A 24,814-nucleotide genomic window follows, 5' to 3' on the forward strand; every position below is an offset into this window, starting at 1 on the left:
ACGGAGCACAGGCTCTGGACGCACAGGCCCAGTGGCCATGGCTCACGGGCCCAGCCCCTCCGCGGCACGTGGGATCTTCTGAGACCGGGGCACGAACCCGTGTCTCCTGCATCGGCAGGCGGACTCTCAACCACTGCGCCACCAGGGAAGCCCCGCTATGGGGAAATTTTTATTACAATTAAACCAAGCCCATAAACAATACAGGATGTGCGTAACCCCAAAAATTTGGACTCAAGGAAGAGAAAACATGATTCTGAGGAAACATCTAGATCAAGTAATGACTGGTAATAGTTGAAATTTAAGGCACACAGGGGAGCCTGTCTGTACCAAAGTTTTTGTATTTAAAAAATAAATAAATAAAAGGTCCTGGTAACTTTAAATAAAAGGAAGACATTAGTTTGACGATTATTTGGACATTTTTATTTTCATGGAAGAAGCATAACTGACTCAAGTTTTGTTCTGCTTTCTCAGACACACCTAAAGAGATCCTATCTGCTAAATTTAATGTACTCATAGCAAATGTTCTGAGTGCTTTTAAGTTTATCAGCACAATTAAAACTTGCAAAGGTACTTTACCACAACGTTTTGAGGAAGGCAGAGTCCGTGTCATTTTCCCTATGGATAAGCTGAGACTCAGTGAGGAAGTGACTTGCTCAAGAGCTGGTCAGTGGTGGAGCCAGGATTCAGAAGCCGAAAGCCTTTGGACCGTCAGTCTGTGCTCTTGGCACTACACCGTGCTAGTGGCAGCTATGGGAATTGCAGTAGCCCCCGGGAGGAAACATCAATAGAAATAACAGCAGTTCCCCAAACAGCAAAAAACTGAAATATCTTTTCATGGCTTTGGAAAATATGGTTGAACTTACAAGTGAAGTAATGAAACCACAGTTGGCTCAAGTACTGTAAAGCTGTATATAAAATAAGTTATTTTTCTAACTATATTTGGGAAATGAAATAATTAACTTTGCCTTTTAACTATTTGGTCCAGAGTTTTTTTTTTTTCTTAATTTATTTATTTTATTTTTCGCTGCAATGGGTCTTCATTGCCGTGCGCGGGCTTTCTCCAGTTGCGGTGCGCAGGGGCTACTCTTTGTTGCGGTGTGTGGGCTTCTCATTGCGGTGGCTTCTCTTGCTGCGGAGCATGGGCTCCAGGTGCACAGGCTTCAGTAGTTGTGGCTAGCGGGTTGTAGAGCGCAGGCTCAGTAGTTGTGGTACACGGCATGCTCCGCGGCATGTGGGAACCTTCCAGACCAGGGCTCGAACCCGTGTCCCCTGCGTTGGCAGGTGGATTCTTAACCACTGCGCCACCATGGAAGCCTCCTTTTTTAATAAATTTATTTTTCAAACTATTTATAATGCCAATTTTTAGAAAACTTTATAAACTTCTCTACCCCTCAGTGTCTACAAAAGGACACTGACTAATTTTTAGCAACAATGGTTGTTATTAAATACATGACTAATTAATGTTTAGAGTTATTTGTTCCTTTGAAAAATAACTCCAGGCTACTTTGCCTTTGTAATTCTTTCTAACTTCCTTTGAAAGGGTTTTTGTTTGTATGTGTTCTCTCTTGGTGAAACAGTGTTATCCATCACTTCCTGCTGCTGCCAACATGCTACTTAACCAGTCTTTCCCCTTTATTTGTCTTTTTTTTTTTTTTTTTTTGTCTGCACTGCAGGCTTATGGGATCTTAGTTCCTCAACCAGGGATCGAACCCAGGCCCAGGGCAGTGAAAGTACACAGAATCCTAAACACTGGACTGCCAGGGGATTTCAGTAATTTGTCATCTTTTAATCTGCTTTTAATTGGATAACCAGATTACTAAACTCATTACAAGTATGTGTAAAATAAAATAAAAAAAAGTTCTGTAAAAGAGGAAGGAGAAATTTCTTCTTTGTCAAGGGCATATACTTTTATTGCTTTGATTTTGACAAATTTTTCATTACTCAAACACATTATTGCTTATTCTGTGTTTTTCATTTATGTTCACATAGTTGAGTTTGCCAGGTATTTGTCAAACTGTACAAAATCTTGACCTAAGCATAGATATTAGAAAGTAGAAAATATAATTAACCCGTAGCTAGGTTCATCTATTTCTGGTTCATTTTTTTCCCCTTAGACTTTTTCAAATACACTGAATATGATGTATTTAAACATCTAAAAATAAAGTTTTAAAATTGTGTATTTGATTTTGAGTGGTTCTGATCCTCAAAAATATCTTTTTTGAGATGAAATTCACACAACAGAAAGTTAACCATTTCAAAGTAAACAATTCAATGGCATTTAGTACATTCACAATACTACCTCTGTCTAGTTCCAAAACAATTTTATTACCCTAAATGAAAATCCTCTACCTATTAAGCAGTTACTCCCCATTCCTCCCTACTTCCACACCTCACAACCACCAGTCTACTTTCTGTCTCTATGGATCATCTATTCTGGATATTTCCTTTAAATGGAGTTATACAACATGTGACCTTTTGTGACTGTCTTCTTTCACTTAGCGTAATGTTTCTGAAGTTCATCCATGTTGTAACATGTGTCTACTTTTTTAAAAAATGATTGAATAATGTTCCACTGTATGTATATTCCATAATTATCTTTTCATCTACTGATGGACATTTGGCTTGTTTCCACCTTTTGGCTACTGCAAACAGTCCTGCTATAAACATGTGTTTACATGTATTTGTTTGAGTGCCTGTTTTTAGTTCTTTCAGGAAAATATATAGGAGTGGAATTGCTGTGTCACATGGTAATTATATGTTTAATTTTTTGAGGAGCTGCTAAATTGTTTTCCATAGCAGCTGAACCACTTTACATTCTTACCAGCAATATACAAGGGTTCCAATTTCTCCACTTCCTCAGCAACACTTATTTTCTGTTTTAAGTTATAGCCATCCTAATGGGTGTGGAATGGTATCTCATTGTGGTTCTGGGTTGGTTTTCACTACTGGTGATTGAGCATTTTTTCATGTGTTTCTTGGCCATTTGTTTGTGTTCTTTGGAGAAATATCGAAGTCCTTTGCCTGTTTTTAAAAATAAGTTGTTTGTCTTTTTGTTGTTGTGTGAGTTCTTTATATATTCTAGATTCTAGACCCTTATCAAATATATGATTTGGAAATATTTTCTCCCATTCTGAAGGTTGTCTTTTTGCTTTCTTGATTTGGTTCTTTGATGCACACAGTTTTAAATTTTGATGAAGTCAAATATGTTTTTCCCTTTGTTTCTCATACTTTTGGCATCATATCTAAGAATCTGTTTCCAAATTCAGGGTCATGAAAGTTTACTTCTATGTTTTCTTCTCAAGAGTTTTATGGTTTAGTCCTTACATTTAGGTCATTGATCCAGCTTGAGTTAATTTTTGTATATGGTGTGAGGTCAGGGTCTAGCTTCATGCTTTTGATTGCGGATCTTTAATTGTCCCAGAACCATTTGTTGAAGAGACTGTTTTTTTCTCCGTTGAATAGTCTTGGTACTCTTGTTGAAAATCAGTTGACCATAGATACATGGATTTATTTCTGGACTCAGTTCTATGTCACTGATCTAAACGTCTCTCCTTATACTGGTATCTCACTGTTTTGATTATGGTAGCTTAGTAGTAAGTTTTAAAATTAGAAAGTGTGAGTCTCCCAACTTTGTTCTTTTTTGATATTGTTTTGCAAATTTGGGTCCCCTTGCAGTTCACATGAATCTGAGGATTGGCTTTTCCATTTCTGTGAAAAAGGCTCTTGGAAGTTTGATACGGATTGCATTTGAATCTGTAGGTCACTTTGGGTAGTGTTGCCATCTTAACAATATTAAGTGTTCCAGTCTGTGAACACAGAATATCTTTCCATTTAATTTCTTTCAGCAATGTTTTGTATTGTTCAGTATACACATCTTTTCACCTCCTTGGTTAAATTTATTTCTAGGTATTTTATTCTCTTGGATGCTATTATAAATGGAATTGTTTTCTTAATTTCCTTTTTGAATTTTCCGTTGCTGGTATATGGAATCCATACTGATTTCTGCATGTTGATCTTGAACCTTGCAACTTTGCTGAGTTTATTGGCTCTAGTAGTTTTGTCGTTGTTGTTGTTTTTTTGGTAAGGGCTCTTTTGGGATTTTTAAAAATATATAGGATCATGTCATCTGTGCATGGAGATGGTTTTACTTCTTACTTTTCCAGTTTGGACGCTTTTATTTCGTTTTCTTAGCTAATTGCTTTGGCTAGAATTTCCAGTACAGTGTTGACTAGTGGTGTTGAATATGGGCATACTTGCCTTGTTCCTGATCTTAGGGCAAAAGCTTTCAATCTTTTACCATTCAGTGTGATATTAGCTGGGGATTTTCATAAATGCTTTCAAGAAGTTCTCTTGTATTCCTTGTTTGAGTATTTTGATCATGAAAGAGTGTTGGGTTTTGTCAAATGCTTTTTCTGTGTCAATTGAGATGGTTGTTTTTTTCCCTTCATGTCAATAATATGTCACATTGATTGATTGTTTTATGTTGTACTCCTGGGTTGAGTCCCCCTTGGTCATGATGTATAATCTTTTCAGTATGCTGTTGGATTCAGTTTGCTAGTATTTTGTTGAGGATTTTTGCACCTATTGTTATAAGGGATATTGGTTTATAGATTTCTTTTATGGTGGTGTCTTTTGTCTGGCTTTGGTATCAGGATAATGCTGGCCTATAGAATGAGGAAGGAAATGTTCTCTACGTGTCTTTGATTCCCTCTCCCCCTTTGTTTTCTTTATGGATAGGTTTAAATTTTTTTGTGGGGGGAGAGAATTAATTATCCGGCTTCTCAAGGTTGTCATCCAAGACAAATACCCCAAAGTGGACTTATACAGAAAATTCTATGCCTGACGAAATTTAATCACAACATTTTATTGCTCAACCTCTACGTACTCATCTCAGAAACAAACCATATTATATTATAAAATCTCTGGAATCAGATGTTGTTATTTCAGTATGTATGTGTAGAAATTCTAAGAAAGCATTGAGTCCAAGGGTTATAATATTATGAGATTTTAGTTACTCATATGTATATAAACATTTCTTGGAGCAATTTTAGAAATATGATACCTCCTTGAAAGTATTTACAAGATATAAACTTTATTTTGGCTAGCCTGAACTACCACTTAAGAGAGAACTTGAACACAGGGACAGGTACCAAAGCAAATACTTTACTACAACATAAAGTGGGTTAGTGTTCAAATGTCTAAAATCTTAGACTTTCCTATGACTAAAATAGCTAATCAATAAATAATTTGCCAAATCTGTATTCAGCTGTTTGCACAAAGTTCTTGATACTCCTTTATAAGGTATATAATTTGTAAATAAAAAAGCTAATTATGATGCAATTTTACAAATGTACTTCTTGATTTTCTATCCATATGTGGCATAATAAATGCATTGCTATAATAAACAAACTTAGCAGATTTTTAAGAGTTTATTTCTTCTAGAATGTGCTTATTTTTAGAATGCCAGCAGATTATTCAGATATTTTTGTATATCATGATCAGTTCACAAAAGGTGCAGCCACAAATTATGTAATAAACCTATAGTTTTATAATTCTATTTAAATTTTTGTGTTTGGAGGATTCAGGCCCAACTAGATTTAAAGGGAAGAGTCATGTTTACAAAGAGTATTTTTAAGACCTTTTAATTTTGATTAAAAGTGATATACCGTTATGACCAAAACAGTTTTAGATTCTAAAGAATATCCAGTCTTCTGTGTTTATGGCAAAAAATAAATATTTATTGAATTAAGTGCATAGCAGTGGTATGTTTTATAGACCAAACATGGTACATGCAGCCTAGTTCTAAAATAGAACACAAAACATAAATACAATGAACAGAAATGTATTGTGTTGTAATCAATCCAAATAAATGTAATTAGAAAAGTTTTTTTTTGTCAGGGTCTTTAATCGATTTTGTTGGTGTTTAGCAGAGTGGGTGAAACTAAATAATCTTTTATAAATATAGTGGTTTTCTAGTGGCAAAATGCATTCATATGTGTTTCACATTTAGGTCTCACGATGGAGTTATGAGGGAGGTATTACCTTATTTTACACTTGAGAAAACCGAATTGTACTGATTGACTTTTCCACTTCACAGTGAGCAAGTATTGGAAATTAAACCCAGGACTTTGGACTTTTAGCAACATCTTTCTGTTACCAGATTTTTCTTTTCTGTAAGTTGCAGTTCAGAAGAAAGAAGGAATAGGAATAGTACCTGTTTTCCAAAAATGTGATACTATTCTTTTCCTACAGGTAACATATAATTTATTTTATAAACATAATCATAACTTCAGAAAATAACAACAGTAGGACTCAGACTTTGTGCTGTATTACAGTGTGTTTGGATTTTCAAAAATAATGATCTCCACACAGCTTTTCAAGGATAGGTTGTTCATATGACTATCTCCTACATAACACTGGAGGGGGGCGGTGTGCTGTAGTGCAGTGATTTTCAAACTTTAAAGGGTACGAGAATTACTTAAGAGTTTAATAGCTCTGTAGGGCTCACTGCTCTCCAGGTAATTCTGGTAGAGGTGGTCCAAGGACAGCACTTGGAGAAACACTGGTTTTAGAGTTTAACACACACAACAAGTATCTATTTGATAAGTTAATGGGGGTGATTTAATCTATGATATTGTTGTAGTTCTTGGAACAGAACCTGATCCAACATAGTAGATGTCCAAAATATTCCATTCGTATGTGATGACTTGGGTGGCAACTGAGAAGCGGAGAACATTCATTCTTTCATTCAAAATTTACTGAATTCCTGCACTATTCTAGCTGTTTGTGTATAAAGGGAAAATGGATACATTCCTCACTCTTGTTGAGTTTCTTTGATTAATAGACTCATTTTAAAGGTATGGTTCTTTCTTTGTAAAAACTTGCAAGATGAAATTATTAATATTGAGGACATGTTTTGTTTTGTTTTGTTTTTTGCGGTACACGGGCCTCTCACTGTTGTGGCCTCTCCCGTTGCGGAGCACAGGCTCCAGACGTGCAGGCCCAGCGGCCGTGGCTCACAGGTCCAGCCGCTCCGCGGCATGTGGGATCTTCCCAGACCGGGGCACGAACCTGTGTCCCCTGCATCGGCAGGCGGACTCTCAACCACTGCACCACCAGGGAAGCCCCCTGAGGACATGTTTGAATATTGAGGTCACTTTTTCTCTGTAAATTAAAAACTCATTTTTTTGAGGATTACAGGTTAAAGAAATGGCCTGAGTGTTAGTTCTTGTTTTATTGTTGCTCTAAAGCTATATTATCCAGTATAATGGCCACTAGATGTTTGCGGTTATTTAAGTCAGTTAAAATTAAGTACCATTGGGGATTTGGTGCCTCAGCTGCACTAGCCACATTTCAAGTCCCCAGTAGCCACATGTGTGTTATACTGGAGAGTGTAGATACAGAGCAGTCCCATCATCGTAGGAAGTTCTATTTGACAGTGTTACTCTAAGAATCTAGAACAAAGCAGTGATTTTTCCATTGCCTTGATCTGTAAATGGATTTTTGAGGTAAATGTTAGCAGTGGCCTGAGGCTGTCATTTCAACCCTTAAGTGCATTAGCACTTTTTCAGATGGACAAGACCCAGGGTTAGGATTGATTTACTAGAACAGTTTATTACACAGCAACTAAGATTTGAATGCTCATATCTGGGCATTTTTCTTAAACCTCCGAGTAAGACACTTAAGTTATTTTACTGCTTTAGGTATATAGCTTTTCTCATGGGGTGTGTGTGTGTGTGTGTGTGTGTGTGTGTGTGTGTGTATGTGTGTATTTACCTCCACAGCATTACAGTTGCTTAAATTGGTATCTAGTGAACTTTGCGGGGGGCAAAGAAAAGTTGCAATTACATCTTTATTACTAGAATTTTTGGTATTTACATGAAATAATTTATTCATAGATGCCAAATTTGAGCGTAGTGCCAAGTTGGATTAACACTAGTCAGAATTCAACTAGGTCAAACCCCAGTTATGCTTATTATAAAATATTAATTACGGTAATGTAGTATTTTGATAATTTAAAAACTAAACATTTTACGTTTTTTTGTTGAACTTATGTAAAATCCTGTAGCACCTGCTGCATTCTGATGTCTAGACATTTTTCTATGCAGGGTTCAAGAAACAGTCTGCAAGCGTAACCGACTTTTCGCCTCTATTTCCTGAATGAGTATCTAGATAGAGATAGGTCTTGCCTCCTTTTTTTTTCCCCCCCTTCAGCTTTTGCTGTGGTCTCTTTCTGAGAAGAGAAGCAATAGGAGACGGTCACTTGGTCCCAGGTCATGGATTAGAGCAATTAAATCCTTTTGTACATTTCTGCTTCCTTCAGTGATTCTCCCTCTTTCCAGATCACTTACTTCAGCCTCTGGTACTACAACAAGCAAAACCAGCGCCGGTGGGTAGATTTGGAAAAACCTCTAAAGAAGCAGCTGGATAAATATGCATTGGAACCTACCGTCTATTTTGGAGTGGTGTTTTATGTGCCTTCAGTTTCACAGCTGCAGCAGGAGATTACCAGGTAAGAAATAATGTGCTGTTTGTTTCTAGGAAATCCAGTGAAATTACAAAGGTGAAATTAAGGTTGGAGTCAGGAGATAAGGCTAAACTTTGCCCTCTTGCCCCTGCATTTTTAGCCTCAGTATTACGTGGAGGTGCTGGTATGTGGTGTGTCACAGTGCTTTACTGCATGTTGCATGAGTTATGGGTTCACGGGTATGAAGGAATGATTCAAAGGAAAAATGATGTTTTTACCCTGGCTGTGAACTCTTCTTGTAGTGATGTCACCTTTAATGTTTTTGTTGAGTTTTTTCTGACCTTTGTAACAATGAAATGAGAGAGGAGATTTAAAAAAAATTGTCACAAAATCTGCATTTACTCCTCAAGGAAATGTGTAGAAGGGTCCTTCTAATTCTGACACCAGCAGCCATAGTATTCTGTACATAGGTGTGGGGCAAAGGGGAGGTGGGGGAGGTGTTTGAGATCAGAAAAGTTTGGCCAATAAGTGCGCTTAAAAGGGACAAAGGCAGCAAGGGTAGAATGTATTAAGGAGTGGGATAGAGGAACTAAATGTTCTTTTTTTTCTTGGCAATAACAAAAGAAACAACAAGGGATCAAATTTGGATTCTTTTTTTTAATTGAAGTACAGTTGATTTACAATGTTGTGTTAATTACTGCTGTACAGCAAAGTGATTCAGTTATATATACATATATATATATGTGTATACATACACATTGTTTTTTTAATATTCTTTTCCGTTATGGTGTATCATAGGATATTGAATATAGTTTTCTGTGCTATACAGTAGGACCTTGTTGTTTATACCAAATATGGATTCTTGAGCCTGCCTTTCACATTCTTCAAAATCCACCATTACCTTATCTTTTTAACCCCATTTAACATTACTTTTGAGCCAAGCTGGACTACTTCTAGTGTGCTGAACATGCTGCATGCCTTTTCACCTTTGTGTCCAAGACCTTTCTTTCATAAATATGTACTGGAATCCTGTTCATCTGATTTTAGTTCAAAAGGCACCTCCTCCATAAAGCTTCTGTGGTCCCTCAGGGTGGAATGAGTCTTGCCTCCTCCAGACTATTCTAGAATTTGCTTGTACTTACGATGGCAGTTGTCACAGCCTTTCACTACAGTTATGTTTGTACGTGTCTTTTCCTTAGATTTTAAACCCATGTTTTCTTTAACTTTGCCTTTCGCATAATATCTAACACAATGCCTTGCAGATAGTAAGAACCTGGTACTGCCCTGTGTTTGTGGAATATTCTTTTTAAGTACTGAGTTCAGAGTTAATTTTTGGAAGAAGGTAGATAACCAAAGAAGCTAGAAACAGGTTGTAGGGATAAGCATGAACTGGCTATAAAACAGATCTGAGACATAAATATTGAAGAGAGAAGTAGAAGCCAGGAGGAATAAACAGTGACTGACCACTTTGGCTCATTTATTTAAACATTTATTGAAGATATAATACGGTATGTGAGAATTATATTGGTTACTGTGGGAGATGAATATATAAATGGATATACTTTACTCTTACTCTGGAGGAGTTGCTCACAATCTGGTAGAACTGACAGTCTATGTAAATGAACAATTATAGTATATTATGATAATACATGCTTTAATTAAAGCACTGGATTCCTAGGGGTGGGATGTGGGGAACATGAACAGGGTGTAAAGAAGTTGACTTTTCACTTGACTTTACAAGGAATTTTCTAGTTAGCGGGAGTAGCTTGTGCAAAGTAGGGGGATAGTAAAAGCAACTGATGTTTTCAGGAAATTTCAGACATTACTTCGAGGGGAGAACGGAGACTTGAAAAAAGGAATGTCCTAGTCATAAAGTCATAGATCAACAGGGGCAGACATTTTTGAATTTTAATGGACGGGAATGATGAAATGTGCATTTTACAAAGCACCCATCATGGAAGGTAGATTATAGGTGACAAGACTATAGGCAGGAGACCAGTTAGGAATGTATATGCCATAATCTAGGCATTAGTCTAGAGGGTGGACCTGCTTTCCAGTGATTTGATTTAAGGAAAGAACCAAGAATATTTAGAGTGGAATATGTGGACAGCATATTCAATAGATAGACTTCTTTAGGTGTTTGAAAGGAGCTGCCTGGGAGAATGTTTCAAGGTTTCTTCTTTGACAAGATCTCAGAGCTACCAGCATTCTATTTGCTGATTGAGGGAAGTCTGTGGGTTCTACTAGCAGGTGGAAGGGGATAAGTGGGATCTAAATCCTTGTTTAAAAGGATGGTGTTCTGGTCAAGCTTTTTGGTAACAAAGAATGGAAACCTCAAAGGTAGCTAAAATAGGATGATGTAAGGACATATGAAATGATTAAAAGGGTGGGCTCTCAGGGGAATTCAAATGTGAACTGTAACTGGGTTGAACCTCACAGATGTCAAACCTGGAAGAGATTCTGGATTCAAGATGGTTCTATAGACCGTATTGGCAGAGAGTTGCTGGATCTTCGTTCAGCACCGTATCCCCAGCATCTAGAACAATGCTTGATGCATAGTAGGCCCTAGTAATTACCTAAGTGAAAAAATAAGAGGAAAGCAGAATAAATCTTCACTATAGAGCTTATGGAAATGGAGAAGTGATACAGATGAAATACCGCTGGCTGGCTGGAAGTAGATGATTGCTGATAATAGTATCAGTTGTTTATTAAGTACCAGCTATGTTCTAGTATTATGCCGAGAGCTTTACATATATTCCTTGATATGTTCAGCCTTGTGAAGGGGTGACAGTGCCCTCATTTTACTAGAGATAACTTAAACCCACAGATTATGACTTGCCCAAGTTCATGCAAAATGCTAAATCAGAGATCTGGAATTTAACCTAGGTCTGCTTGACTAAAGCTTGTGCTGGTAACTAATACCCTATATATTGACAACATAAACAGAAGTAAACCCACATCCCAAGAATATTAAGAAAGCATTTTAGAAACTATTCTTTTTGGTATTTCATCAAAGAATATTTTAATATAAGGCTGGTCTGAAATGTCCGGAACCATTTTTTTTCTGGCTTTACTCTCCAGGGCTAGGAAAGTCTTACATCACCAAGTTACGAGTCAGTTTCTAAAGTAAAAATTGGCCATTGATTCTCTATGTCTCCAACGAAAAAGGACAAAACTTAGAGACTTTTACAGGGTATAAGACAGATGACCAGCTGTCTTCTCGATGGTTGTAGCTTTCAAATAACTACAATTAAGGATAAGTGACTCAATAAATTGATTATATTGTGTGTGTGTGTGTGTGTGTGTGTGTGTGTGTGTGTGTGTGTGCGTGTGGGTATAGATATGGTCAAGGATGTTCCTGTCGTTCTTTGAAATCGTCTGAGCTTAAGGTTTTGGCTAGTTTATGCTCCTCTACCAAATTATGATAAAATGCATTGTGTCTCAAGTGGAGGTAATACTGATATTGACTTTTAAAAATTGACCTTTTTTTTTTATAGGTATCAGTATTATCTGCAGCTGAAGAAGGATATCTTGGAAGGAAACATTCCTTGTACATTAGAACAAGCAATTCAGCTAGCAGGCTTGGCTGTTCAAGGTAAATAATGGCACTTGATCATATAATAAATCTATCAGATTAAAATGTATGTTAAACAGAAACAGCAAGGGATTCTTAAAGTAACTGACTTTATAGAAAATAACTACTATAAAGTAGTTTTTTATATTAGTGGAATATTCTGTTATCTAAGGGGCTTCCTTGTGGGGAAAAAAATGAGTTTGGATTACTTCAGTGAAATACGAGACTTCTGGAAGGTTAAGCATGTTACGTCAACAGAGCGCACAGACCAAAAATAGAGAGGAAATACACACATATGCACACACATGTATAGCATTTAATAAGCTGTGTATTCCTTTAGTTCAGGAACTTGATCTGCTGCTAGCTAATATTTTCAGAAGAAAGATCAATGTGGTCGATGAGGTTACGTTCGCTTATACTCTAAGTATACGTCATTTGTTTGGTTTCTCAGTTGTCCTAGGTTATAGAACATCGTCAATCATAATAGATAGTTCTGCATTTCACAAGTATTTTTGAATTAACTGTCATTTTTCACATGTCTAATCTATATGTATTTACATGTATGTAATATACTTTGGAAAGACTTCTGATGGGGCATTATTTCAAATGATAACTGGCATTTACTCTTGGGAATTGAAATTTAATCAGAAGAATCATTAATAAAGTTCCATCAGATATTAGCAGGCATGGAGACATATGTCATTTCTAGACAAATAAATGCCTGATACACATGGAGCCACATTCCTGTTCAAGGTACTTTGAAGCTTCCTAAGTGTCGTCTTTGGCTTTAAGAGTTAGTTTTTCCCAAGCTTTTTGCTGAACTATCAATGTTTCGAACAATTAAAAGTTTCTAAACAAATACATCTTGCTGTAACATATTCAGATGATCTAGTTCCTTTCCCTAGAGATAATCACTACCATGAATGGTTTGGTTTCTTCCTGACATTTTTCTGTGCATAAGTAAGCATACAGGATTACAAAGTAGGTTTTGTTTGTTTTTTAATGACAAAAAAAGAGATGGTTTATATATAGTCTGTAACTTGGCTTTTTTCACTTTATTAAAAGGCATTTTTTCCAAGTCAAGACACATGAATCTACCTAATTAATGTTTTTAAAAAGGTATTTTTAAAGTATACACTTTATAAGCTATAAGGCAAATTTGACTTCTAAATCATAAGCACACCATCTTTATACTGCATATTGAATTTAGTTCTGCATGTTTTGCTTCCAGTTAAGCATAACTGACATGTGAATATTTGTCATTTTATATAGCTGATTTTGGTGACTTTGATCAGTATGAATCCCAGGACTTTCTTCAGAAATTTGCCTTGCTTCCTGTGGTAAGAATTCTTTTGACATTGGGCCTTTTTAAAAACAATTTATTTCCATACCCTTAATATTCCCTGAAATGAAGTCCATATAGTAGACTTACTAGGCGGGAATAGAGTTTAAAAAATCAATTTCCTCTTATAAACAGCTCAAGTGTAAATGCTTTGCCTGTTGTCTTCTGGTCCTTGTAAACCCACAGAAACAGAAGGGTCTGTGGTCATTGGACTGCAGCCAGAGAAATTCATTTTGTGTTTGGCTGTGAGTCTAAAGAGAGGGACAGATTTCCAACTTCTGTGGAACCACATAGAGGTTTTGCTTTTAACTGAAGGCTCAAAACCTGACAGAGTTATGTTGAAATGGATTTGGTTTCTCATCAGCAAATTAAAGAGTAGATGACAGAAAGATATACTGCCTTCTACAGTTTAAAGTCACTACTGATGGAACTGACAGGGAAACTGTGTGTCGGAACAACTACGGGAGGTGGTACGCTCTTCCGAGTGTCTACACAACCAGCCAGGGAATGCACAAGGTGTTATGTGCTGGGCTTGGAACTGGCTGATGATGTTACCAAACTGAAATAACTCATCTGAAACTTTCTCTGGGATGAATTGAGAAGGCAGGGCAAGTGTTTTGGCTCCTGAGCAGAAGCCACGTAATTCCTTAGAAAGATCATGATTATGTCCTTAAGCAAAGCTCGCACACATTAACACTAGCCCTAGTTTTGCCTGCTGGTGGCAAGAGTCAGTAACGTTCCTTCTAAGAAATTTGGTTGATTTGTTTACATACTTACTGCAGTATGTTTTTTCCAGGAGTGGTTACAAGATGAAAAAGTATTGGAGGAAGCAACCCAAAAAGTGGCCTTACTGCATCAGAAATACAGGTAACGCTGAGAAGTGGAAATAGGTTAGAGCTAATGCCTGTTTGAATTTGAACCATGCATCGACACCATTAAATTTGGAACTTTACTACTGCTGCTGCTACTACTGCTAGTTACCAGGAGCCAACCTTTGCAGAGCTCTCACAGCGTGCCAAGTGTTCTTATGAGCACTTACCCGTATTAACTCATTTATTATTCATTTTTTATCATTGATGAAACTGAGGAGGTGGAAAGCTGCAGTCACTGAAGGATGACAGTTCTTCATCCCATGTCTTAAAGGTTTTGGTGGTGACTCGGTCCTGTGTAGGTTAATGCAAGATTAAGGAGACGTGTTTTCTTTTGTGATGTGGCAGATGTGATGTTTTCTTTTGTGTCCGCCCCCCTAGTCCCCCACCTTACACCTTTGGAAGCTGTGTTTCTGTCCTCTGGGGGAGCTCTGCTGAGAGCTGTGGTGCTTATTGCCCTGACCCCTGCTTCTGGGCAGAACGTGACTTTCTTTGAGAGTGAATCTGTATGTGTTGTCCAAAAACCCTGTCCTAGAGAATGCTAGGTTTTATTCTAAACCAAATACCACGCAGTTCCAAGTACTTTATATATCATTAAATTCTTATAACCATTCTTTAAGGTAAATGTTACTATCTCCTTACAGATTGGGAAAATCAAGCTCACAAAGACTAAATAACTTGCCCAAAGTTACATGTGGTAGAGGTGGGATCTGAACCCAGGTCTGTCTAAGTATAACCTATTATTCATCCCCTCCCATTAAAAATAACCTTTTGCCTTTAATCTGTCCCCACTCAAATCCATACAGTCACTCACAAAAGATTAATCTTCCTAAAATATCACTTTTGACTTGTCTCCCCTCTTCTCCTCAAATGTTCATGAATCTCTTCTTGCTTTCCCCCAGCCTAAGTTCATTACCCCTGGGATTAAAGGCTTCCCACAAGTTGGTTAAATCCTGCCATTCCAGCTTTACCTTCTGCTGTCCAAATGAACCTTTTTTTTTTCAGCATAATTAACCCCTCAGGCACACATCACTCTATCTTTTGTTATTTTCACTCATTCATTTGTGCATCTCCTGAAAAGATAGTTTAGTGCTGTTATTCCGTATGAGGCAGAGTGCTCAATGCTGTGGCACAAAGATAAATAGAACGATGATCTGCCATCAAAGAATGTATTCCCTGCTTTGGCATCTTAAGGGATAGGCAGGACAGCCCATGGTAATAGTAATAGTGATACTGCTAATGGGTACGGGGGAGAGGTGTGCACAGAATGTGGTGGTTCTACCCAGAGCAAGGGCATTTGACTTAGACTCAGGGCAGTCACAGAAGGTGACAAAGAAGGAGTGACATGTAGGCTGAGTCTTGAAGGGTATTAGGGACTGACCAGGTACACAAGTGGGTGACAGGTATACCAGGAAGCGGGATTAGCATGTACAAAGGCCCGGAGGCATGAGGGAATGTGGTATATTCAAAGAAATGCTGCCTTTGGGATGGTCGCAGTGTGGGGTGCCTTGTGGCTGTGGGAGAGCAGCAGAAGATGAGGCTGGAGAGGCACATGTCCATGCAGTTGAGTGCCTTCCTACCTACACACCCATTCTTGTAATTCTGTCACCGGAGCTAAGAAGGATTTCCATCTTCTAACCCTTACTTGCAGCACTTACCGTTTGCAATTTAGCACACAGGGCTTAGTATTGCCTGATACTTTGGTGGTTTAGAAAGAATTCTAGCTTTCACTGAAGATTATTTTAGGTGGTGGTTTTATTTCCTGCCTTTCCCCTTACCTGCCTAAAGTACAAGGGGTAGGATCTTACATAACTAACCCTCAGCATTCAGCACAGTGCTTTTGCATGCAGTTGGTTTTCAGTAAATACTGATGCATTGATATAACTAATCACAGATGCTTAGAAACTTGAAATGTTTCTACTGTTTTATGACAAATTGATATGTAGTTTTTTTACAAAAGCTTTTCGTAAAACATTTTTTTAGTTTTGTGAACAATCTGACTAACTTCTTGTGGGTTGCAGAGGGCTGACAGCTCCTGATGCTGAAATGCTATACATGCAGGAGATAGAGAGAATGGACGGCTATGGAGAAGAGAGCTACCCTGCCAAGGTAAGCGTGGCACGAAGACTGGGCTTGCCAAAGGCATCTTAGTAATTCTGCCAGAAGAGCGGGGAAGCCCAGGGTTGCCCTGCTGTGCAAAGGCCAAAGAAACGTAAAAGCTGAGGTCCTTGTGACCAAAATTTTGTAGTAAAACACATTCCTGTTTTGTGCTTTGTTCTTGGAAGTGCTCTTGAAATAGAGTTCCTTAAGGAGCCCAACTCTGTTTTCATATGTATTTACAAGATGGTAGGTACATTTATACCTTGCAGACTTTTTGCCTTCAGCATAGGTCTTCTGAACATTTCCTATCTGGGACACAAGCGTAGGGAAGTAGGTGTGGTCATTGTGGTTCTTATGCATCTGCTGCCCGAGTTTCCTTTTCCGCTTTCTCCTCTTAGGATAGCCAAGGCAGCGACATATCCATCGGAGCGTGTCTCGAAGGTATCTTTGTGAAACATAAGAATGGAAGGCCTCCTGTGATATTTAGGTATTTTTCTTACATCTTTCTGTGCACTTTCTGTGGCTCCTGTTGGTGATATTTTTTAGTACCTGTGCTAGTTATATCACTCACAAGTAAATCTCTCCCAAGGCCTCACTAGAACATGGAAATATGCCCTCCCTAGAATAAAACAGCACCTGACTGCAATGGTTCTTTTTATAAGATACTTTCTTCAAACCAAATTGTAGAAAATAGTGCTTGTAACGATGGCCTGCTTATGAAATGCTTAAAAATGTGTGACCCTTTCCTTACCATATGAAGGTCATTCTTTGTCTTGGTGTGAATTTTTCATTTGAGCTCTGGTTTCCAGGGCTATTTCTTGTGGAAACTCTAGGCCTTTCTCTGATTCTAGTTTGTACCAAAATTCCTAAAATACCAACATCTAAAGAAATTTCAATTACTTCTTATAATGTTGATTTTTCTTTTCTTGATTATAAAAAAGTGATACTATCCATTTGTGGAAATCTTGGAATGTATCTAGTAAGAAGGACAGAAAGGATATATAGCAATGTGCTAACAGTGGCTGGCTCTGAACAATGAGATTTCAGGTGATTTAAATTTCCTTTTCAGTATCCTTTGACCCTTCATTTCCTTTGCTTTACTGTCTTTTGGGCCCTGAATCCTCCATGGTGATTAGGACCACAGAGCGTGTACCTGGCTTGGGGCGTAGATCCCCACTCCCAGGCTGTACTGCACTGGGTCAGGTGGCTCCCATTTGGCGATTGCTCTCATGTCCCCAAGCTGCTCATCGTCTTCCAGACATGCTGAGCTGCAGGGTAGGGGGTAGAAATGGATCTGGCCTGCACCGGAAGGGCAGGGCCCTGACATTGGGAGACATCCCACTGGCTTCCTTTATCTCACTGGATAGGAAATTCTAAAATTGCCTTCTTTAATATGATGCTAATAATCTTTAGGTTTAACGGTTAAGCACCAAATTACTACAAATGAATTTTATTTTAAATTTAAATAAATCTAATATAAATTTAAATAAATCTAATAAATCTAAATCTAATCTAATATATTAAATTAGATTTAATAAATCTAATTTATTAAATAAATCTAATAAATCTAATATAATGGAGAAGGATAAAGAGGGATAGATTTTGTTCTTCCAGACCTATTTTTACCTTGTATAAAATTATACAGTTACGTAATAAAATGGAATATTAATATATAAAATCTGAACATGGTAAAATAGAGTTAGAAAGTTCCAAATCGGAGTTTGAATCCTGGTGAACACACCCAGAATAGTTCACTCTTTGGATTGGAACTTTATCTTCACCCTGCACCACCAGCTTTTCAGAGCAGCTCTCCTCTAGTTTTGTGCCTTATTTTGCCCTGTATACCTGCAGAACTTAACAGTATTTGTCTGCTTCTGTGTTCTCTATCAGCCCTACCCTCCATCTGTGCCCCTTTGAGGGAAGCACTGTCCCTTACTGATCTTAGTATCCTAGGACCTAACACAATTTCTGGTGTTATCATAGTGGGTATCCTTTAAAATGTTTGTTGAATGAGTGAAGGAGGCATTGGCAACCAGCTGAGAGTGGGATATTTGATCAAATTAGTGCAGCCAATGAGGATAAATAGATTTTACATTTTTAAATACTCTGCCTTCATTTTAGTATACATGCTTTTACTTCTTGCCACTAGCTGTTGTCACTTCAATTAGAAAATGCACGCGAGCTGATTAAAACCACTGTTTTCTTTCTAAAATGATAAACAGATAGTAGCTTATATATTAAGCTCAAAAAGGAAAAACTCATATATTCTCTTAGTAAAAAACCTGAGCACTCACATTGCCATCTGCTGTTTGTTGTTCTTTAGGTGGCATGATATTGCTAACATGTCCCACAATAAGTCCTTTTTTGCATTAGAGCTGTCAAATAAAGAGGAGACCATCCAGTTTCAGACTGTGAGTAAACATTAGGAATCTGTATGTAATGTTTTTCCTAAAATTAACACTTCTGTGTGTATGTGCGTTTGGCGGGGGGTAGGATTAAAATTATATAGTATTTCATAGTTTTATAAAACATAAAATTTTATAATACTTTATAACATTTTGTATAGTAGTACTTAGCAAAAATTAGTTGCTCAGTAAATACTGTTGAATGAATGAATGAGTCTTTGGATAAATACTATCTGATTATGATCTCTAAATTAAATTTAAGGGACTATTAAGTATGGGAGAGAGTAAACACTGGTATCTTAACTTCCACTGATAAGGGAACAGCTCTTTAGAAATACCATTTCACAGTTACTTTTACTCTCTTGACAAAAGCAATAAGTCACTGAGTCATTTTGTTTAAAAATGTCTTTGAGTATCTAGTCGTCAGTAATAAAAACGTTTTATTTAAAAATGTCTTTGAGTATCTAGTTGTCAGTAGTAGAAGTGGACATTTTCATAATTTTAAAATTTCTAAGTCATTTTGAAACTATTTAATATAAGAATCACACCGTTGAGCAGCTTTTTGTTTGTCTTCATAATCTGAGTCCTAATTACAACATTCATATGAGGGGTGCAATTTTAGAAAATGAGAGAATCCCAATGTGTGGAAAGTGACTTTGAAATAATATGTCACCCAGTTCTGTCTTGTTCTCAGATAAGCTCTGTATCAGGTTGTAGATGTGCTTTTGTTTACTTTGTGCATATTTTGTTTGCTAGGAAGACATGGAAACAGCAAAATACGTGTGGAGACTCTGTGTTGCGCGACACAAGTTTTACAGATTGAATCAGTGCAGCCTGTAAGTATACCCTGCTCACAGAAACTGGGGGAGGTGATAAGCTTAGAAGTTTTCATCTCGAACTATAGTATATCGTCTAGAAAGGCAAATTTAAAAAAGGAAAAGATAACATTTTTATAATAATCTCTTTACTTTTGGATGTCAAAATTTTATTTCTCAGTTTTAGCTTTGGACCAACCTCTAATAACTACAGATATGCCTCTAAGATTTCTTTCAGCTAGTAACTAGAATTATTCTAATTCATGAAAGCTAAAATGGAATTTTTTTTTTAATCAACATTTTGAGTAAAAAAAGGTTATTCAGCTTTTCAAGCCTTTTGAAGAATTTATACCCCTTGTTCCTAAATGTACGTTTTCCTTAGCCCACATGGGTTTCCCCCTTCTGCTGGATCATTCCCATCAGGAAACAAACATGCTGTAATATTTTACCTCTTAAAATTTTTCCTTCGTTCCACATGCCCTCTAGCCACGGTGCCGTATCTCTCTTCTCTTCTACAGCTGATTTCTTCAAAAGAGTTGTATAATCTTGCTCTCTCGCCTTCCTTCCACCCCATTTCCCCTAAGCTGCCACGGCACTGATGCCGCTTGTCAGAGTGACAGTGACTTTCACCCAGTGGTCATTTCAGGAGTTCTTTCACTTGACTCCTGGGCAGCACCGAAGCTCTGCTCATCCCTTCCCCCCTGCACCCTGCTCTTCCTTGGCTGCCAGGACCCCACGCTCTCCTGCTTTTTCTCTTTCTAAGCCTATTTCTTCTCAGTCGGCTTTGCTGGTTTAATCCTCGGACCTCTTCTCATCTACACTTGTTCTCTAGGGGATTTGGCTTGACCCAGGCTTCAAAGCAGCATTGATATACTAAAGTGCACCCGACTTCATTTCTAGTCCTGTCTTCCCCCTGAGCACTTGACTTGCACACCCTACTGACATCTCTACTTGGGTGCCTAACAGGCTTCTCCAATTTGATATGCCTAAAACCAAACTCTTGACGTGCTCCTCTTCCTGCCCCAGAGTCTGCTTCTTCCTACTGTCCCCCATTTCGACAGATGGCGGCACACCATAGTCACTCAGGCCCCAAACCTAGAAGTCCTACTTAATTCCTGTTGCCCTTTCATCCCACATCCAATTCGTCAGTATGCTCTGCAAATTCTGCCTTCAAAACATATCTAAATCTGACCATTTGTACAACTCTTTCAGCTGATGACTTAGTGCTGGCTGCCATAGTTCTCATCTGGAATACTGCTGAAGCCGCCTTTTGTTTTTTTTTTTTTTGGCTGCATTGGGTCTTTGTTGCTGCACACGGGCTTTCTCTAGTTGGCGGAGAGCGGGGGCTACTCTTCGTTGTGGTGCATGGCTTCTTATTGTGGTGGCTTCTCTTGTTGCAGAGCACGGGCTCTAGGCACGCAGCCTTCACTAGTTATGGCATGCGAGCTCAGCAGTTGTGGCTCACGAGCTTAGTTGCTCCGCAGCATGTGGGATCTTCCCGGACCAGGGCTCGAACCCGTGTCCCCTGCATTGGCAGGTGGATTCTTAACCACTGCACCACCAGGGAAGTCCAGTAACTTTAATTTTTATGGTCATTTCTTTTAAGGCTCTTAATCCAGACTGTGCTTAGTCACATTTAAAGTGATAATGATTCTGAAGTATTGATAGACTCGTTCTCATGGTCCAGATGGGCATTTAACGAAACCGCAGCAGGCCTGGAACTGGGCAGTGAATTCTGGACATCAGGTTCAGGCTGGGGTGACCAGTGGCTCAGGAGATGGACTCTGCTTGCGTAGAAAGGAGGCCTTTGCTCCTGAGTGTCCCCTTCCCCGCTCCTCAGTCCCGATACATTGTCTAATGGTGTTTGGGGTGGCCTCATGTGAGTCCTCAAACCTTGACCTAGATGACTCTATTTTAGAATTTATAGAATGGCGTGCTCCATCTTCAGTCTTGCTCTCTCTCTCCACTTTCAAAGTACATTAGGTAACAATCATCTTTTTTATGTCACTCAAGCCTTAAAAATGTTAGATAACAATCTCTTTGCTTTTTAATTTATAAAATGGGGATAATGGGGCTTTTACTTAACATTTCTTTAGGGTTGGAATAGGAATTAAATGAGGTAATGTCAATCTCTTAGGTGAAATGACTTCTCTCGCCCTCTTCCCCACCCGAAGCCCCAGAACTGGTCATGCTATAATCGACCTCCTGAATTTATATGAGAAGAGCCTGGAAGGGAAGAGGACTCTTGAGAGGGGTCTTGGTATGGGAGGCTTTTCTCTCTCCTCTCTGGGGGGAGCGGGGGAAGGGGAGGTTGGTATCCCCCAACCTGCAAAGCCAAGTGGTAGACGTTTCCACAGACTTTCTCTAGAGGGGGAAGTTGGATTTCTGTCACCAGTGGGCTGCTTGCTGAGCCTTGTCAGAGGGTTGGTCTGTGTTCCCTGCAGTTTACGTGTAAACTGAATATGGGTGAATACGGCAGCTGGTCTCTGTTCTGGAGACTTCTGTGATCAGGAGATTGACTGGGGTAGGCCCTCCTGGAAGGGGATGGGGTTGCCCCACTTCTTCGAGGCCTACTGCAGGGCTTGAAGAGACTGCGAGAGGCTGGGCAGAAGAGAGTGACCCCTATCCTGTTAAAGGAAGGTCATTAAGATCAACATTTCCTAGGTATTTCCACCATCCAACATATTTTTTCTTCATCCAAAGCGCACTCCTCTGCACTAGCTAGAAATATATAAGAAAGGAAGCTCACAAAGCGAAAGTCGGATGACTCTTAGCAATTCACAGCCTTTACAGCTCAACTGGAAATGCTTAGCCATGAGCATCAACTTCAGTCCTCACTCGCTATCTCATTCATTTATTCAGCAAACGTTTGGCACCTTCCTTGTGTGCCAGGCACCAGTGGTACCATGGTGTGTCGTCTGCCTCCATGGAGCCTACGAATCTGTTGAGGTTGGGAGGGGGTGAGACAGATAGTCAGCTGTTAGGGGCCTGTGCTCAGGAGTCCGACAGACCTGCCTGGTTCAAGTGCCAGTTCTGCTTATTTGCCACATGGCCAGGAGCAGTTTACTTAATCTAAGGATCAGTTTCCTCATCTGTAAAATCAGGATAACTGGCCTCGTTTATGGGGTTGGTGTTAGGATCCCATGAGGTAATCAGGTATAGCCTTCAGCACTGTTTTCAGTAAGTAATACCATTTGTTTTACTTGGGCTAGCAGCCGTTTCTTATTTTGTCATCTCCAGTACACGCATTCCAGTGGTTTTCTTTTTTTTTTTTTTCTAAGTTTTTCAGCTGCCTCAGTGTTAGCAGCCCCCATCAGCATAGTAACTGCCCCAAAACACAACCAACAGTTACACCATTTTCTCCTGCGTACTAAGTTTAGGATAGCTGATCTCAGAGCAAACTGCCTTTATAAGAATGTTGGCAGGAAGAAGGAGGAGGTTAGACTATTAGAACTGATGGTGTGGCTGCCTGCGTCATACTTTGGCAGGCGGAAGACGTACTAGTTTGTGTTCAGCAGAAGTGGCCTCTCCAGGGGGCAGTGTCGCCTCCATCCTGGGTGCCGCCAGCAAGGTGCCAAAATAGATCCCGAGTGTGGGAGTTGCCACCTGTGCTGCTAAGCTGTGCACCCTTGGATTTTGGGTTTAACACGCTTAAGTTTATTCTCGTTTCTGCTGGGCAGTCCTGGACATGGTGTTGGAGGTTTCTATCAGCAACCTTTCTCCCCATCTGTGAATTTTGAATTTATAGTACTTTAAAAGTTTGGTCAGTTTACTGAGTCTCTGGACTAAATATAAACTTCAAAGGACCCAGTTGGCCTAAACAATGGAGAGTAAAGGGAAAGAAAATTTCAAGGCTACAAAATGCAGTGTCTTCAGATTCTGGACACGAATTTTAAGAATATATTAATGTGCACTTAAGGAGTGCTTAAGAAAAAAAGGCCCAGACACACCCTCCTGACTTGTTCCACTAAGGAGGCCTCCTCCTTTACTAATATATGATGCTTTACCAATTGATGCAGGTATTTTTGCAGTCTAATGGAATTAACATCCATTTTATTATTGTGAAGTAATAATTACTGGCAGAATGGGGAACATCCTTTGGGAAAGAGACATCTTTTTTTTTTGAGACATCTATTCTTCATCAACAATCTTAATACCTTCCAGCGATAATAAAAGGATATTATTAAAGAAAGCATTTAATCAAAAAAAGTCAACTCTTGAAAGCAACTGTAGCTACTTGATAAGCTCCTAATAATCAGTAAAATATCTTTAATCTCAAAAATCTTGTAAAAGTTAGCTAATATTTAGGGTTTGAATATAGGAAATCAGTTGTTAGAGTGCTAAGAATAATGTTAATTTATGAGACATGAGGCTTGAGATTATGGTAAATTTACTGATTAAATGGAGCTAGTGTTTACTTTGTGGATTTTCCAGTAATTAGTCCTTAGAACACTATAACCAAGGGTCACAAATTTTTTTTTTTTTTTTTTTTGGCGGTACACAGGCCTCTCACTGTTGTGGCCTCTCCTGTTGCGGAACACAGGCTCCGGACGCGCAGGCTCAGCAGCCATGGCTCACGGGCCCAGCCGCTCCGCGGCATGTGGGATCTTCCCGGACCAGGGCACAAACCCGTGTCCCCTGCATCGGCAGGCGGACTCTCAACCACTGCGCCACCAGGGAAGCCCACAAAATATTTCTGTAACTAGTAATTATGTGTCACATGCTCATGAGCTAGGAACAAATGGTCAAAGTTTTTTCAAAAAGTGCTTTGACAAAATTACATCATCAACACAGCCAAGAATCCTATGTGTTTAGGTTCCTAGCTCTTATTTGCAATATAACTGACCACACATAAGAACAACAATAAAAAAATGTCTACCTCTGTGTTAAAAAGATTGAATTACCAAAGGACTTTTCTGTTTGTTTGTGAGCTATGTTTATTCAAAGATGGAGCTTGCTGTGAATATCTTAAAATCTCAGATTATCTGATAAATATTAGTCGGCACTCCTGAATATTCTCATTCCTTTTTAAAAAGTACACTTAAAACCAGAGAGAAGTTTCTTGCTAAGAAAAGTGAATGGATTTATCACAGGCCCACCAAACGAATTTTCCTACTGTTTCTCTTTCCCTATCTTTGTTCCTTAGAGGAAATATAGATTCTTAAGTTTCCAAAGTTATAACCTTATCTCTTCATGGAGGTGGTCAGTGCTGAGCCAGGCCTACAGGAGAGATGCATTTGCA

At 38.7% G+C, this 24,814-nt stretch overlaps 1 protein-coding gene across 2 annotated transcripts in view; it reads left to right on the forward strand.

The window, feature by feature from the left end:
- Nucleotides 1-24,814, forward strand: part of PTPN21 (protein tyrosine phosphatase non-receptor type 21) — a 71,655-nt gene that overhangs the window by 21,136 nt on the left and 25,705 nt on the right. For both annotated transcript variants that reach the window (XR_010941186.1, XM_067728507.1), the window contains exons 3-10: nt 8,343-8,512; nt 11,965-12,062; nt 13,314-13,381; nt 14,180-14,250; nt 16,274-16,361; nt 16,751-16,839; nt 18,676-18,763; nt 19,514-19,593. Coding sequence is in view for 1 of the 2 variants with exons in the window: in XM_067728507.1 (XP_067584608.1) it covers nt 8,343-8,512; nt 11,965-12,062; nt 13,314-13,381; nt 14,180-14,250; nt 16,274-16,361; nt 16,751-16,839; nt 18,676-18,763; nt 19,514-19,593 (752 nt within the window). In the remaining variant the exon portion in view is untranslated. The remainder of the gene's footprint in view (nt 1-8,342; nt 8,513-11,964; nt 12,063-13,313; nt 13,382-14,179; nt 14,251-16,273; nt 16,362-16,750; nt 16,840-18,675; nt 18,764-19,513; nt 19,594-24,814) is intronic.

The sequence above is a fragment of the Pseudorca crassidens genome, chromosome 1, assembly GCF_039906515.1.
Source record: "Pseudorca crassidens isolate mPseCra1 chromosome 1, mPseCra1.hap1, whole genome shotgun sequence".
Classification (NCBI taxonomy): Eukaryota; Metazoa; Chordata; class Mammalia; order Artiodactyla; family Delphinidae; genus Pseudorca; species Pseudorca crassidens.